Genomic DNA, 17,349 nt, shown 5'->3' with positions numbered 1-17,349 from the left:
ACTTGAACTGAAGCAATATTAGAAATGAACGATTTTCAATCAAAGTTTACCTTTTATACTCGATCAGTAAATAATCGGATCTGATATGTGCCTGACTACCTCAAAACTGTCGTCCAAATTTGATTTTTAAATATCGTATGTTTGACGAAAAACATACGAAGCAAAACCAAATAGAATAGAAAAATCTTGCCAAAGTAACTTTCTGTGATGAATTAACGATTCATTCGAATAATGCAGTTTTCGAGTGCTACTTACGTACGCAGCCAATTTGGAGGTGCCATAAAACGCTCGAACGTTTTTACGCTATAATTTATTTGACATTTTGTCAGTTTCCTTTGTCATATACATAAACCGTATACTTTTCGTTTTCTTACCGTTCGTTCGATTTCCATATGATTCATTCAAACACTCCGACAAACCAGATTTTATATTACAAAATTATTTTATTTTTCGCCGTCAAACGTGTCAGTTGTGCGCGGAACTGATCGGGAGTATATATACTAATATGGTTGGTACGAATAGAGAAAAGAGTGATAACAAAAGATAGCTTGTACGCAACTTTGGCAAGATTTCACTATTTGTTTTTGCTTCTTATGGTTTTTGTGTGCTTTAAAAAGAAATGAGATTTTTCTTTATAATCAAAGAATTTGTCTCTAACCCGACGACCGCTCGACGGCAAAAAGCGAAAAAAGTTTTCATCAGTGACAAGTTACTAAATGGAAGGTGTGTTTTTGATAGCTAGAAGTGAAATATAATGGCAGTTTTGGAGTATCGATAAAGCTACCTTTCAACTTAAATTGCATGAGTGTAAATCAATTGATTTCCAATTGAAAGATACAAAGAAAAAGCCAGGTGTCCAAGGCCAAGTGTTTGCGTGAAAAGCAAGTGGAGTAAATAAATACCGTATAGCGAAAAGCAAATAAGTGTAACTAGTGCAACTAGTCCCGATATAATTACGAACTGAATTAGAAGGAATAATCATAATACTCAGATTTTATGCAAAGCTGTGTCCATAATGCAAAAACAAAACGTAAACACCACATTAGAAAAGGTATCACTATAGGATAAGTGGTTCACGAGTTGTGTGTAATTGTAGCAACCTTGACGTAGTTAATAGTTTTGCCTAACAGCGGAAAACCGCTGTCTAAGAACCAGCAGTCACAACAATGGCCAGACTTACGGAGGAAATGGTCATTGCCCGATCCAAACAATCAGATCTGGCTGCAATAAAAAAACTGAATTGCTGGTAAGCTGTATAACTTGGATATCAAACTATATTTTTGTCTTTTTTAAATATAAATTTATTACACAGGTTAATTAATTGTAGTTTGCTTTATCATGTGTACGTGTCACAATTTTATTAGAGAAACCATTTTAACAGGTGTTACGATCATAAATTGGTCAAACAAGAATTTTTGCAAAATGGAGCAAACCTTGTATTAATAAATCAAATCATGTTTCGCTAACTTTCGTTTTAGTGAATGCGAAGTTTTCCACAGCCTCCTTGGTCGCTTTCCTCACCGCCGATTTTTTTCTATTGGCCGGGACTCCGGCGTGTTGGGTGGGTTCATGTTCTTGTGCAATATAACTTACTTTACTATGGGGCGCCTTTTCAAAACTTACCCTGTACAAGAAACGGTCAGTACTTTATCGTAAATATCTTGTCTTGTTATAAACCTAAACAACATAATTTTTCCTCCATGCTTTCGGAAATATGATGAGCTATTTTTGATAAAATTTTCAGTAGTATGAAATAACCACAAATAACTCAAAATTGAGGTTTTCGAAAATGTTGGATTTAAAAGAGGTGATATTCAGTGTCAATTTTAAAATTCAATTGAGAAAGTTAAAATTCAGATTTCGAACCTCTGTACATTGGATCGGAAGGTTGAAAGTAAAACAAACTGAAAGTATACTCCCAACAAATGGACACAAATGAGGTAGCCCTTATTTGAGAAATGTGGCTCGGACAGTTGGGAAGTCAGAATTATACGCACAAAAAGTGAAGCAGAGGCAAGGACTGAAGGGGTACAAAGTGAAAAATGGTGTCCAATCTGATTACAAGCAAAATTTCACTGCCAACAGTCGTGCTAAAGAAATTTACACCAATTTTTTGCAAAATTTTTGTTGTGTCCGAAGCACATGTGCTCGAATTCTTTAAACAGCTTTCGGATCTTTTTTTTATACAGCAATGCGAAGGAACGATGTCGTCGAGCACTTCTGGACAAAAAGAAGTCCGAATCCCCAATTCTCGAACAAGTATTTGATTCGGCAGGGTATTTGCAGTTGTGGTCGAAAATCTAACAGTTTAGCTTCTACCGGCTCTTCAATAGAAAGGTGTACGAAAAAGAATGCCTGCGAAGGTGATTGCCAGCATTAATCAGAATGTTTCCGAACCGCCTGGTTTATGATGGTTCCGTACTTTTTAAAAAGCAAGACTCCTTGCAAGCGTATGAGTAATGTCAACAATATGTGCGTAAAAACAAATTGCTGCGCTTCTTTTTCTTATTTTAATCAATAAATCTTCCATATGGTTGAACAATAAACCAATCCGCTTAAAATTTCAATTCAAGAAAAGCAAAATTTTAGTCTAAAACTCCAGTTTTTCTGAAAACTGCTCGAGAAAAATTATCTCAGTTTCAGCTTACTTCCACTAATACATTTGATTAGCAACAAACACATTCCTATATAGATTTCCTCTTGCAGAAATTTACGTACCTTCTATAAGTAAACCCGCAAAATAGGAACCTTTAATTTAACACGCGAAAGGCAATGGATATGGAATGTTGTCGTAAAACTATGTATTTTTCCGGAAAACTGCTTTTGTAACAGAAAATATTTAGTTTTGTTTATTTTGTGTAGCGCAATCTAATACAAATGCTTTGAATTAGTGTTGCTAACTTTTTTATTAGGGAATTAATATCTACATTTATAAAATGTAAGCAATTTTCCATCAAACGTTGGTGAAAAATTGATCAAAACTGATATTTCATCCAAAAAGTCAGGCTTAACATTTATTTGAGAATACATTATTGCTAAAAAAGATTGTTTGATACTCAATCATTCAAGCCGCTTTGATAAACTGGTTGCACTGCATATATGAATACATAGATCTTTGACATACGCACCAAATAAAATGTACGTAATATACAAATTACCAACATAAGTTAACCTGATTTACTCTTGATCCTTAATTGGCAGAGTTTTCATGAACCAGATTGTTCCACCGTATTCTGCCGTTATTTGCGATTCTGTGCCTTTTGAACTTTGTAGGGGAAGGTGTTCGGTTGCCGGCACCCCACCGTAACTTTTGACAGAAGGCAGATTGCGTCATTACGACAAATGTCATGTGTGTGTGCAATAGCAGCACATTCTTTTTGTACCGAATACCGAAGCAAACAGACGCTTGTACTTTTTGCTGCATTCAAAACAAATTTTTATTGCGTGAAAATCAACACAAAAGTTTTTTCTGTCTTAATTATAGCATCATAAATTGAAGAGCATCAATCGGAAAGGAAGAAGAAAAAACGTGGAAGACCGGCAAAATCAACATCAAAGGTGCCATTATCCAAATCATTGACCAAGAGAGCCAAGGCGAAGTCACCATCAGAATATGAAGACTTTTGTCCAAAACGTCTCCGAAAAGTATAAATTCCGGTTTTCCTATGAATAATTGCATTCTTTACTTATATTTTTCCGAAATTTCTTGGGGTGCCGGTAACCGAACACCTTTTTTGAAATGGCCGAAATTGATCACTGTACTTAATTGATAATAAAGTTTTTTTTTCAATCAATGGAATCAACTTAGTTTCTTAATCAGTTTTTAACTAGGGACTCTAGCTTTCGATTGATGTATAGATGTCCGCATAATGTGTACTAAGTCAGAAGTTATGAGCTTTAAATTAAAGGGTGCCGGTAACCGAACACTCTCCCTTACGTAGGTAGCCCTTTTCTATTCTTGCACTACTCAAATGCAAGTTTACTCAAATGCAGTTGTTTCGCCACATCTACTTCAGAACCGTTCAGATTCTTCTTGAAAGCTTGAACTAACCGCTTTTGATCCTTTTCACTATACGAAAATCCATTTTGGTCCCTTCTATCCTTCCGACCAACAGTTAAGCGCTTGTTGTATCGATTTAAAACACGAGATTCCGTAGATTGTGAAATTCACAGCTTCTGCATTTCCACCTTACTCAGTACATAAATCCTTTACTTAAAGTGGAAAGAAGCCATGGTAAGACAAAGCTGTCGGAAAAAACATGGAATCATGCCATTTGAGCCAATTTGTTTTGATTCCTGCAACTTCGCGAGAAACGTATGAATACGAAATTCGAAAACTTTCGATGTTTTGTTTCACATTAGCATATTTTCCTGTGGTTGACTTTTATCTGATCATAATATGTGATTTAATTGTATACCACATCGGATCGGAAACCGACAAAATAAAGATTTCACCACTTCGAAATTGATTGGCTAATCAAGTCCGCCGGCAAATACACTCTGGCAAATGTGGATGGCAAATGGAAATACATATAGTTGTATAGACTTCATCACTCGATGATGACTGCTTTCAGTACGCTGCACAGTATCGCATAGCAGTGCTTTTTCCGAAACAATGGAAAATGGCATTGCAATTGGTATATTGTAAGCTTGCGTGTAAAACGTATACATGATGCGATTATGTTCATTATATGCTATGTTCAAATATGCGTACCGGATTCGTTACTTTGAAATTCGCTCGAACTAATAAAAGCTGTTTGAAATTATGCTTTGCTAGATATGCAAAGTTAATGGCATCATTGTTTGGTAATTTGAAAACCATCTATTTGTCGGCTGTCGACACAACTTGAAAAGTTAAACGACGCAGGCATGCTGGCGATTGCAATACTAAAAATGTGCTCTGTTGCACATTCCTAAAATTGGTTTCGGACAGACAGCTAGTACAATGAGAGCTGCACGCAACATACCAAGAACTATTTTCGCTGTTAGCTTATATTATTCACAGTAGCGTTACGGAAAACCGGTTTTGTCTCTTTAAGCGATTCGTCAGTAGGGTGGTGAAATGTTTGCGGTCTATTCAAAATATTGCACTTTATGCCACATTAAGGCACCTGATAGAGTAGTTAAAAACGTTCGAATAATAATTTTTGTATGCATTGTTTTGAAACCCGTCATTTGTGCCTAGACTTTCAATATATCAAACAAATATTTAGTGTAATGAATTACATATTCCGCAACAGACAACCCTACTACGTGGTGGAAACAGGATTTTCAAATCAGAAAGTGAAACCTGAAACGCAAAGCTCAAGCTTTGCCGCAACAGAGCAAAAATATCAACAAAATCAAACGCGTGGTTGGTTCGCAACGCGTGGGTCTGGATACTAACCTACTACCAGCGTCACCGACACTACTACATTTGCCGTTTTTCTCACCATTCCATACCTATTTGAATACCGCGCTGTATTGAAGGATGTTCTTATTTGGAAATGTCCGAGTACCGTGATGGCACTTTTGGGAAGTATCAGAAGAAACGGGCCTTGGCAAACAAACTGATTCTGCTGGAGGAGTTTACTCCCACGAACCGGTTTATTTTCCTGAACTTGAAGAGTTTACTTCGTTGATTCGGTGCTTGTTACTGAAAAGACTCACAACAATGCAAAGAATTACGTTTTTGCGTCATTTTATAATAATAGTAGAGCTTTTTTCATTGATCGGCACAGTCGTAGATTCCGGTTCAGTTTATTTAGCTCTCATTTCCATTAGACTGGCGATGGAGATAATTGAAATTAAAAAATGCCTCGAACTATGCCAACTTTAATAGTGCTTTTTGCGAATGCGCATTTCGCCAATTACGGATACCGACGATAATCAATTTCTTCACATCACAAACTTTCCAGCAATGCGGATCGTTTCCGCGTAATGTTTTATGGTTAAATTAAATTACTGATGCTACGTCCTAGCATATAATCAATATATATTTTTTTTAACAAATCAAACTATCAGAGAGATGAAGAGCATTTTTTACTCAAAATATTTTTTCTCCAAAACCTTGTTGTAATCCAAGGAATCAGAAAAGAAGCTGCATTAATTTCAAAGGAGTTGCGAATCGTGTCCCTGAAGTTTAACAAATAGTTTATGTTGACTTACTGTCTACTGGAGGTTTGGCATTGGTCCATTCCAAAAAAGGTAGGTGGGTAATGTTAGAGACATAACTGGATGAGTTAAGGAGGAGGATTTAAGTTAGAAGTTTATATGGTAATAATTTCACTAACTTATCATACCCGTCCTTAAAATTCAAATTACAGAGCGATTTAATTGAATATCCACAAACCGAAACCCCCACATTGGATTTTAAGAATTCTACAATTGTCGTAAACTCACTGCTCCTAATCACTGAAAATATTTTGTATTTCTATGTGTCGGATCAGCACGACACGCTTTGTGCAATGATTCGTTTAATTCATGCAGTTGAAATTTTGCGCACATTGTTTGGCACTGAATATCACCTCAATATGCTTTTAAATCAAACATTTTCGAACTTTTAAATTTTGAACTTTTGCAATGGATGAGTGGAAATATATATTGGAGAAGCCAAATGAATGAGAATCTCAAGAAGACTACTGTTTCTTGTCTAATGAAAAGAAAGGATGTTTGGATATATGATACCGGTCGTAAGGAGGCTAGGATTTAGACCATGTTCGATGTACGCTTTACCAAACCCAGTCGCTACTACACGACTGGCCGTGTCTATCACAAGGTTTAGGGTAGTGAAATGGTAGCGCGTATGCACGGATTGCATAAGAACGAAGGTATTAGTCCTGTCTCTGAGCGTTGCTTTTTCCAAAAAATCATTTTTTCTGTGAGTTTCTCCTTCATTTGGCTTCTCGAATATATATTTCTTGAACTGAACTTAGTTATGGCGACTTTACGTCAAACCAATTAAAAAAAGTTGAGTTATTTGCGGTTATTTCATCCTACTGAAAATTGTATCATAAAATGCTGATTATATTTTCGACAGCCTGGAGAAAAACTTTTGTTGTTGGGTTTAGTACAAGACGAGATATTCACGATTAACTTCTACCTATTCTTGTGCATCTTATGTTAATTCGGATTGCGATACGCAGGCCCGTGCGCAGGAATCATTCAACTTATTGTTGAAAAATTTTCCTGCGCACGGGCCTGGTGGCACGTGTCCTAATAAAAAATCTAAACGGGCAAAACTTCAATTATAGGAACAAGTAAAACAAGTCATGATTTGGAGAAAAGCTGAATTTTTAGGTTTTATAATACACCATGATGAAAAGTTCTTGGATCATGAACCATTGGGACTTTTTTTAAATTTTTTATGAATATTTTGACTAATTTTGCTGAAATTAATGCGTAACGCACCTTACATTTATGGAATTAACTTTAGTCGTTATTCTAGTACAATGGTGATTTTTGCAACATAAATTCAGGCGTTATATCTTGAAATATGAATCTTTTAAACATGAATTAATTTTTTACGCGATTGCTTCATTTTTGTTTTGCTTCAACTAATGTTTTTGAATAGCAAAATACCGAAAAGCACAGTGAATTTCTTTTAAACATTAATTTAAATTCAATCAATCTGAATCAAAAAATAATTTTTTGAAAATCGTTTCATTTGAAATATTTAGGTGGATCAATACAGTATGTGTTGTTAACAGTGCTGCGAAATTTCATTCAATTCAATTGAAATCGAATGTGTGCACACACTGACGATCACTCTATTGCAGTAAACTTCACATTCTAACACACACAACCTTCGCTGTCGCACCGAATGAGCATCATCCCGTCCTTCATTCGTTTCTCTTTCTACCGATGCTCAGTGTTTAACCACCGTCATATTATCTCTTGAAGTAACAAAATATCTCTTACAATTCAATGAGAGTGCGGCCTTCAAGTGAGGTTCATGTAAACATTTGAATTGATTAAACCAGTCACGATAACTGAAATATCAATTACAAAATAAACATAAATCAATTGTTCCCTCTTCCAGTATTCATTTTTAATAGTTCGAAAGACATCTCAATACATTTCGAACATTCGAAATTATCGATTTTAACTTGCTGGTGGTAATTGAAAACTCAAATGAGATCCGCCACTCTCTATTCATCATTACGGTCGGAGAGAGTTTTGGTTATCGAGTTGATGTTTATACATATTCATTCGCACTTGCTCATTACCCACAGTGAAGACAATGAAACAGATAAACTACTTGGCACTACAAACTGAGCAAGCGAAACTTCAGGTGACTAGATACGGTTATTCAATTGACGTTGAATTCGGGGAACTTCGGCAACAAAAATAAAATGAATGAGAAGAGGTATGCTGACAGTGAATAGCCATTGAAATGAAGTTTTACCGCACTGGTTGTTATATTCTATCTATGTTATAATTCTCTGTCAGCCGGAAGATGAAAGAACACATTTTCTAATTATAATGTTCTAATAATGTTTTTCGATGTTTGCTTTTTGCCTTCCTATTAACCCCTTAACGCTCAAGTTTAATGTTTACCTTCTATAAAAATCGTTATAGATTCTTCAATTACTATTAAATCGATGTTTTTTACTGAATGTTGAAGAAAACTTATATGCAAGGCGAAAAATGTGTTTCTGAACGAATAAGTAAAAAGAACTATCAATCTTTATTGCACTAAAAAAGTTTGTGCAAAATGACGTATAGAAAATCGAACACATAATAAATGTGTTATGTGCAACGTCCACAAGTACATGAAATCGTTTCGCAGAATACCATAACTATTTATTTTACTATTCTGATAAATTAAGCAATTAAAACATTAAATTAAATTACGATATAATAAACCCAACTCTTCTTTTATTTATTTCTAAGCATCATAAGGAAAAAATTTTCCCTTGAAATTATAGGAAACTTATGCACCCTGCTATGTTTTTCTGGAGATATTCTTTTAATTTATACCCCCAATAGCTAAAATATTGTCTAGTACTGACATATTTCGTCCTGCATATCTTATGGTCGTGAAAGGGTTAATCTATTAGTAATCCATCATAAAATACTTGAGTCAGAAGGTTCAAGGTGATATCCGGGTAGACAATTAGAGTTACGAGTTTTGAATGAAACACATTCCTCAAGTAACGCATAAACAATTATCATGACTTTATGAGAAATTCAAATGTTTAGTTTTATTATTTTTTAATCATGACTGTAGTAACGGATTTCTTTCCTTTTACTATCAGTTATCAGTTGCTAGAAGAACAAGTTGCGAGATGAACAAGTAATAACGTGCCAGGAAACTAAGGTAACCGTTAATCATCTCAGTTCCGCCTTCCATCTCATATAGGAAAACTAATAGTTAGATGTGCCATCCCTGTTTAGTACAATACTTCGAACTTTCACATCACTATAACAGAAGTATTGTACATTTGTCTCTTCATTTTTCAAGTAATATTGACTCTTAGGACCGAAGTAAATATACATCGATTAAATACAACTCAATCAGTTGGTAGGCCGATCAATAAGCAAAATAATATGCCGATGCTACTAATGACTATTGGTACAATTCCCCTATATGTGAAAGTTCTGATCAAATATAATGGATGTATTTTGGTGGACATTAAGTAAAAATGGATTTCGAATAACTTTACCTAGCTAAACTTAAGAGTAATGCTGCGATGAAGTTTAAATTTGTTTTTCAGGATAAATTTGCTCGCAAACCCATGATTTGGCAAGGCATATGCAGTTGTGGAAAATGAACCAAACTTTTCACCACAGGAGCGTCTATGAATGGATCTCTTTTTAGAAACGAGTGTTTCCAAAAGAGGGTTTTACTTTTCATTTGATCAAACAATGGTCCCGTAAAGGTTTGACATGATTTGGCTAGCAGCCACTACAGTCGGGATGTTATCGAATGGTATAAGCGGAAGGACATCGATTTCTTTGAGAAAAAATTGAATCCACCCAATTGTCCAGTCGAAAAGTGTTGGCAATTGTCAAGCGTAAATTGAAGAAACGGAGAAAAACAATCTAGACACCAGCTAACTCGAAAAAATTGTGGGGAAAAATGGCTGATAAAGTTGACAGTATAACTGTGCATAAAATGATGGCAGGCATTCGTCCAAAAGTTCGACAATTCATCCGAAAATAAGACCAATAATTTATTTTGTATTTTCTTTTCAAGCTAAACGAAAAATCTATCAAATAATACCTGTGGTTTTTTTGCATATCTTTAATTTTTTTATTTTGTTTTTTTTGCGATTAGATTTATAATGATTTTATTTTATTTTTGAGACTCTGAAGTCATGAGAGACCACAGGGCCTATCACTGATCCATGGAAATATAATTGAGTTATCAACATCATAACGGAAAGCAGTATGACATCAGACACACAAAGTTAATTTAAATGAATTTTAATAGCATTTACACCTTTCAAAATTTTTCGCATGATGCCATAAATTGCTTCCGTGGTATTTATAGCTATGACCGTCATATTTATTCGTGCTTATAACATCCTTTCTCATCGTATCCTTTATTCTATTCTGCAGGGGAAGTGAACTAAGTGACGTGTCCATCATCAGACGCATGCGAGGCGTGGAAGTGCTGGCGTTCAGGTATGACATATCTGTTTAGTATACAATGGATTCGTTCAAATATGACGTAACGTAAATTTCTATTATCGGATTCTTCTCCTTGTATTTGTCACACAATCTTTCAGTTATAATACTGCATTTTTATTTATTTTTAAATGATGAATGATTATATTTGATTTATGCCGTTTTTAGTTCATCGCGTTTTACTATAGTAGTTTAGTGCACCGAAATATTTGTCATTTTCATGACGAACACTGAATTAACAAGAATGAGCTAAAATAAGCACACCCGCTGTCGATGATCCGAGAACATCGTATTCTATTTCGTAACGTGTTTTTATTTTTTTTTCACTTCATTGATAATGTATGTTATATGGAGTAAATATTTCATTGAATGAAGAATACTCCTTTGAATCAACCACACATCTGTGAAGTTGGCGCCTCTGGTGGGAACTAATAGATGCAGAGTCATAAAATTGTCTTTTTATACTATAAGTGCAATATATTGTATAAGTCAAGTCGATTACCATTTCTATTGCGTTAGCTGGCCCGTTTTGTGATGGGACACATGTTGATCCGAACCATAGGAAAAAGCAGAGTCTTGGTAATATATTCTGTTTCGGAAAACTTTGCATGTCGATTCGTAACTTGCAGAGCTAATGAAATGGTTATATTGATACTACATGGCTTTTGTCTCATGAATACACCAGCTATGCGTTTTCACTCTGTATTTTTATTAAAATAACTTTATACGAAGGAAGAGCTGGAATACCACTTACTAGGATTCTTAGAAAAATACGGAGATATTAAATTATTTTTGGATACATATTTTTGTTTTTATTTGTTGAGAAGGCAAAACTGTAATATTAGATTATGCTCCCGTCGTTCTACAATAATTATCTCTAAAAGTTAACGCTGACCTATATGGATCGATCGAAACTATCATTTAATAAGTTTTGACATATTTCAACTTCATCGCTTTAAATCATTTGTGGATATATGTTTCCATCATAAACTTATTCTCGATTAAAAAATGTCACTTTTTGAGCCGAAAAATAGGGATTTGGTGAAATTTCGCTTTAAGTAGATGTATGTATTGAAACCATCGCATGGAATTAATACCAACCTCAATTGATGAATTTGAGCCGAACAATAAGAAAACGGCTTAAAAAACTAAGATGAAGATCATTCTTTATTATGATAATTTTCTCACCAAGTCGCAAAAACAAACGGTCGAAAATAGAAAAAAACTAAAACACTAAAATGTGGGATTCTACCGTTTTAGTCCTAATCCGCGGACGTTGCTCTATCTGACTACTACTTGCAGGGTTGTTACGGTCGCGTGGATTTCGCGGTTTTCGCGGATTTCGCGATTTTCGCGCGGTTTCTGAGCAGATTTTGATGCGATGGTGCGGATTTCGCGCGAATTGCAAGAAACATTATTTCAGATTTGTGAATCATTTGTTCGAGAAAAAAAAGTTCGTTTATGAAACCCCAAAAAATCAAAGTTAGTTTTATGAAACCCCACAAAATTAAAGATGGGGAACGTTTCAGCAATCGAGCCAGCAGGTCGAGTTGACCGAAATGGTGAATTTCCACCTTGATAAAACCAAAGTTTACGAGGATGCGGCTCTAGCAAATATTTTCTTCAGTGGACAAAACTTCGATTTTATACTCTCCAATCTTGAGTTGTACATATCGCTATTTAAGCATAGCTTTTACCAGGAATTACAGAAACTTTTTGATATACAGCTTGCGTTGTCCCATTCTAACGCGGAAATCGAAAGAAGATTTTTGCACTCCTGAAATATGGAAGAAATCCTATGTGTTTCCGGTTTACAAAAGTAGGTGGGTAATGTCAGAAACATAACTGGATGACGTGGATATGAAATGACATGGTGTTTCTTCACACTTCTTGATATCTGAAACGGAAGATGATATATTCTGTGAATTTTGCATACTTCCATTTTTTAATTTCCTGAGCAAGAATTTCTATGGAAAAAGTATCAAACAGTTCTTTACTAATTAAATAATTAATTTACTGAGAGGTACCACGAGAATGCAATGTCGTTCACTGCATCAAAACCGTCATCCGAACACGAGTAAGACAAACAAGCCTCATGAGTTTTTCTCTTTGATACTCGTTGATACCATATGGCTTCGATCATATCTAACTGGTCATGAAATGATAGTGAAAATTAGAGATTGTACAACATCACCATTTACTGTAACCGCAAAAAGTTTGTATTCAAGTTCGACTATAATATTTCATAAACTGTTCTCGAACGCGCATCGTCTGTTAAGGACCTGGGTGTTCTTCTAGATTCCAAGTTAAATTTCAAGAAGCACATAGATTTTACTATTTTCAAAGACTCTAAGCTGTTAGGATTTATTTTCCACAAAATTGTAGACAATTTAATTTTCACTGTTAGTTCTGCGATGCTTACCGCTAAAATAGTGGTGTAAACGCTTCGCTCAAATGTCGCGCGTTTTAGTTTTCAACTTCGCGCGGATTTCGCGCGTTTTTGTTTTCGACTTCGCGCGGATTTCACGCGTTTTGATTTTAAAATTTTTCGTACCAAACCTGTAGTTGTTATAATCGATGACACGCAGTCTATCTAACAAAGATTGCTGCTCTTATGCAGAAGTCAAAATTGGATTGATACTTGAATCAACTCGAATTAGTAACAGAATAAAGAAATAGCAAGTAACGGGCAGTATTTTGAATAACAAGTATGCAACTATTTTATTTACAATGCAAACTCGATATAAGATAACGGCGGAAGTCAAATTGAAAACCAAATACAATTTAGTGAAGCAATATTATTAGTCCGTTTAACTCAGTATTTGCTGTGTGGTTTCGATTTTTAGATCAATGATTCATTATGTGTAACCGTTCTAATTAGCATACCTGTTTCACCTTTTCGGTTGTCTAACTCGAACGCGTAGGTGTGCAGCTGCGGTTATGCTAATGGATTCCTCTTCACTGAAACACGAACAATTGTAAACACGCGTCGTGATGCAAGTCAACTCGATTTAGCTTTGCAAAGAGGATGGAACGTTTACTCCTTATATTACAATCCGCAAGAATATTTATTATACATTTAAAATTTTAGAAGATTTATTGGCACGTTTGTTTGATCACGTTTTTTGACGAGTCAAAATTATTGCATTTGTTGAGTGATAATTTTAATTTTATTTGGATTCTTGAGGTTTTCAGCTTGTGGTCGGTCATTCGCCTTTCGAATCAGAAAAACCTTCTGACCTTATGTGCGAAGTTGGGGGTATGAGTGAAAAACGAATTTGGTCTTACCGGTAGTAGCATATAAGCAAACGGAAGGAAAGGTTATTCATTCAAAATCCTAACATTTCAATACCTGATGACAACAAAACGAAGTTCAATTTTCGTCGTCACAGTCACCTTCAATGGTGAAATTTACTAAACTGAAGGCTAGTATTTGCTGAACAAAATTTCTGTTGCAGTCTTTGATGTAGAACATTGAAAAAAAAACAATAGTTTGTAAAAATTTAGTTTCATGCCACTATTCTAAAAGTGTGCTGCATTAGTGTGAGACTGATACGGAATGTTTTGTTCCCAAGCCCACGAATCCACGAAATTGCAACCATTATAGAGATCAAGACAGTGTGTTGCCCAAAAAGATCAAGACAGTGTGTTGCAATTATTCTGGGTTCGCACTTCATTTACCGACATTTTTTACGTGACTACACGTTTATTTGATAGAGGTGAGTTCACATCACTTGTCGGAGTAAAATTATCGATATATACACCTAACATAGTTCACATCACACCTAGTGGTATGAATCATCTTGCCAAGGTTGAGGAATATTTAATTCACATATAGTATCTTTGTCTATTTTTCCTTGTTAAATTTTGTTAAATATCTTTGTCTATTTTTCCTTGTTAAATTTTTTATTATATGCGTTGCTGTATAAATATGAGTGAAAGCATGTGTGTCCTGTTTAAAGTGTAGTCAAAGATGCGTTTATTAGTATATTCTGTTAGATTTGGTTGCAGATTTTTTAGTAGATTTTCTTCGAAGTTTACCTTAGGGAAATATTGCGGGCACCTCTAGAAGAATTGACGTGCAACCAACTGATTTTAGTGTGAGAGAAAGACGATTCTTTTTCGTTCTGATATCTTTAAAAAATATTGAAATACGAAAGGTTTGGGTATATTTTTTCTACTTTTTATTTTCTAATAGCTACGATGCACAACCAAAAATATTGATTGTTTTGTGGTTAAAAATATACCAGAATGCATCAATTATGTATCAAAAATATGTGCTTTTTCATAAATTTACACTATTTGCTTCTATATGTATGAATAACTAAATCAATGCGTTATTGTAATCGAATGTGCTTAAGGTTCATGGAATATTCTTGCTGAGAAAAAGTCAATGACCGTTCCACAAACTTTTTGATCGTACACAGGAATCAAATACGGGTAGACTGTGTAAAAGATGACGTCTTAGCCAACACGATAAAAGCTTTTCCAATAATGCTTACCATTTCGATAAACATACATGCCGATAATAGATAGTATTTTGAAGGCCGAAAAATACTTTTGAAACTCCGAATAGATCTATCCTGTTTTTCATATCAACACGTCCTTAACAATGACAATCACTAATTTATATCCGTTTATGTATTTGTAAAGCTATTTCCTTAAATTAGGTGCTCTAACAATAATGAACACTTCATTTTATTTTTTTCGTATCATTAATACAATAGAAAATTTCGGCGTTCTGCACGTCAAGAAAATGTGTTAATAACTTCATCAATAAAACCGCTTCGACGTTGCAACTGAGACAGTAATTCGTTTTCAACTACCGTAAGCATAAGGCACTGAAGCCTCTTCTGAAGGTGTGTGTACAAGTTCTCACAGAGCAAAAGGTGACAGAGAGAACAACAAATCTCAGAGCTGAGTTCTGAGTGATTCCTTTTCTTCTGGAATTTGTGCAGTAACTCAAGTTTTACAGTAACTAAATTTTACAGCAACAGATATTTCGTTCTCTTCCTCTGAACGCATTCTGATTGGCTGGTGCTGACATGGGTCAAATCAGACAAGATTTCAACAGTTTACTATTGAAACTCTTTAATGCTGTTTCAATATATGTTTAAGTTGGAAAATTTCGAATTTTTGGGTAGATTATATAAATCCTTCTACAGATCACTTAGTAATGAGCTTTCAAAATTATGACTGAAAATCTTAACTGTCATGAGTTTTCAGAAAATTTTATCATAAATTGATGATCATATTTTTCACGGCATGGAGCAAAAATTATGTTCATACGTTAGAGATTCACCCGATCCTCTCTCGGAGGGCAATTTTTGTAGAAGGCGCCATAGAAAAGTAAATCGTATTCACGACAAAACACAAACACATCCTGAAATATTCCGCACAATTCTTACTCAACGCACGGTTTCGAAATTTATGGAAATGGAAATCATATGACTCTTTTTTTTCCCCGGTAATGGTTTCCGGATGTCGAAAATGTGTTTTAAAGTTTATGATTGATAAGTCTGTCGTTTGGATTGATTAGCACCAAATGAATGGAGGCACATTATAACCAGCAAAACATGAAACGTATTCGGTTGTTAACAGCGTAATTTTACAACACCGGTACAACATGTAAAATCGCCTATTTCAAAGTCGGTTTCACAGAAGGGAGCGACTGTCTAATCGCTTCTGTCTTGTTCATGCAGGCACGTGATTCGCTTCAGTGCGATAAAAATTAAAACTGGGCAGCACGCCACGGCGGTTTTTGCCAGCCGAAGATAATTACGTGGTTTTGGTAGATCTACGGTAGCGAAATCACTGAGTGTTGTACATCGAGTATGTATGTATATAGTATACAGCGAATAAATAAAAACCGTTTTTATGCAGCTTTTCATTTCAGTTGGATTTGATGAAACTGACTAAAATCGTTGATGTAACGACTCGGGGTATACTTATCAACATAAATTTTCCTTACCTGAAGTAAATTTTAGCGGAATTTAACTAAGATATACAGATTAACTTCAGCGAAACCCAATAAAATATCACGCTTGATTTATCCAGACGTTTGATTGGTGAATGTATGTAAAAAAAAGTTGTTGGACGAAATTTTGATTGGAGTACATTTTGCTCATTCGAATTCGTCGCTTTTTGAGACACTCTTCCAAATGCAACTAACGAATAAAAGAACATACATTTTTCCAATTGATTTTAAAGTGTGCAGAAGTATTTAGAAATCGTGACTTGCGGTGTCCACTGTATCTCAGCGCAGAATTATCAGAAGTCAAAAACTCAAAGCTACATAGTTGTAGTAGATGTTTTTCTAGACCACTACGTTTTTATTTGACTGTTTTTCTATTTTTTAATGGTTGTTTAAAGTCAAAACTGCGATTTTAAACGAACAATTCCGCTATTTTGTAGCTGTAAAATCTCCCCAAAGAAACAAAAAACGAAAAAGAAAACATTGTGGTCGGATATTTTATATGTAAAAAATGTGTTGAAAATTTGAAAATAATTGGTAAAGTAGTTTTTAAATGACGATGGACAAGGATCTTTAAAACGTGTTTGAAGTTTATTGTCAAAGGATACAATTTATTACTCAATGGAGCGGATAGGGTTAACACTTTCGAAAAATCATATTTTTTCTTTGTATTTTGTTATAATAAAACATCTCAAGAATGTTTTGACAAATTTTCAAATCAATCAATGCAGAACTCTTGCGCCTGTACGTCGAGCTCTTAC

The 17,349-nt window shown here is 34.8% G+C and overlaps 1 protein-coding gene across 4 annotated transcripts in view; it reads left to right on the top strand.

Annotated features, from left to right (window-relative positions):
* Positions 1–389: 389 nt before the first annotated feature.
* The window catches only part of LOC131439320 (uncharacterized protein F09G8.5), a 64,236-nt gene continuing 47,276 nt past the window's right edge, over positions 390–17,349 (top strand). For 2 of the 4 annotated variants that reach the window (XM_058610208.1, XM_058610206.1), the window contains exons 1-2: positions 390–1,246; positions 10,546–10,611. In XM_058610208.1, the coding sequence (XP_058466191.1) occupies positions 1,167–1,246; positions 10,546–10,611 (146 nt within the window). In that variant the 5' untranslated portion in view covers positions 390–1,166. The remainder of the gene's footprint in view (positions 1,247–10,545; positions 10,612–17,349) is intronic. The other 2 variants (XM_058610209.1, XM_058610207.1) reach the window with 1 other exon arrangement.

This window comes from Malaya genurostris, chromosome 3, assembly GCF_030247185.1.
Source record: "Malaya genurostris strain Urasoe2022 chromosome 3, Malgen_1.1, whole genome shotgun sequence".
Lineage (NCBI taxonomy): Eukaryota > Metazoa > Arthropoda > Insecta > Diptera > Culicidae > Malaya > Malaya genurostris.
This window is presented reverse-complemented; position numbering and strand designations above follow the sequence as displayed.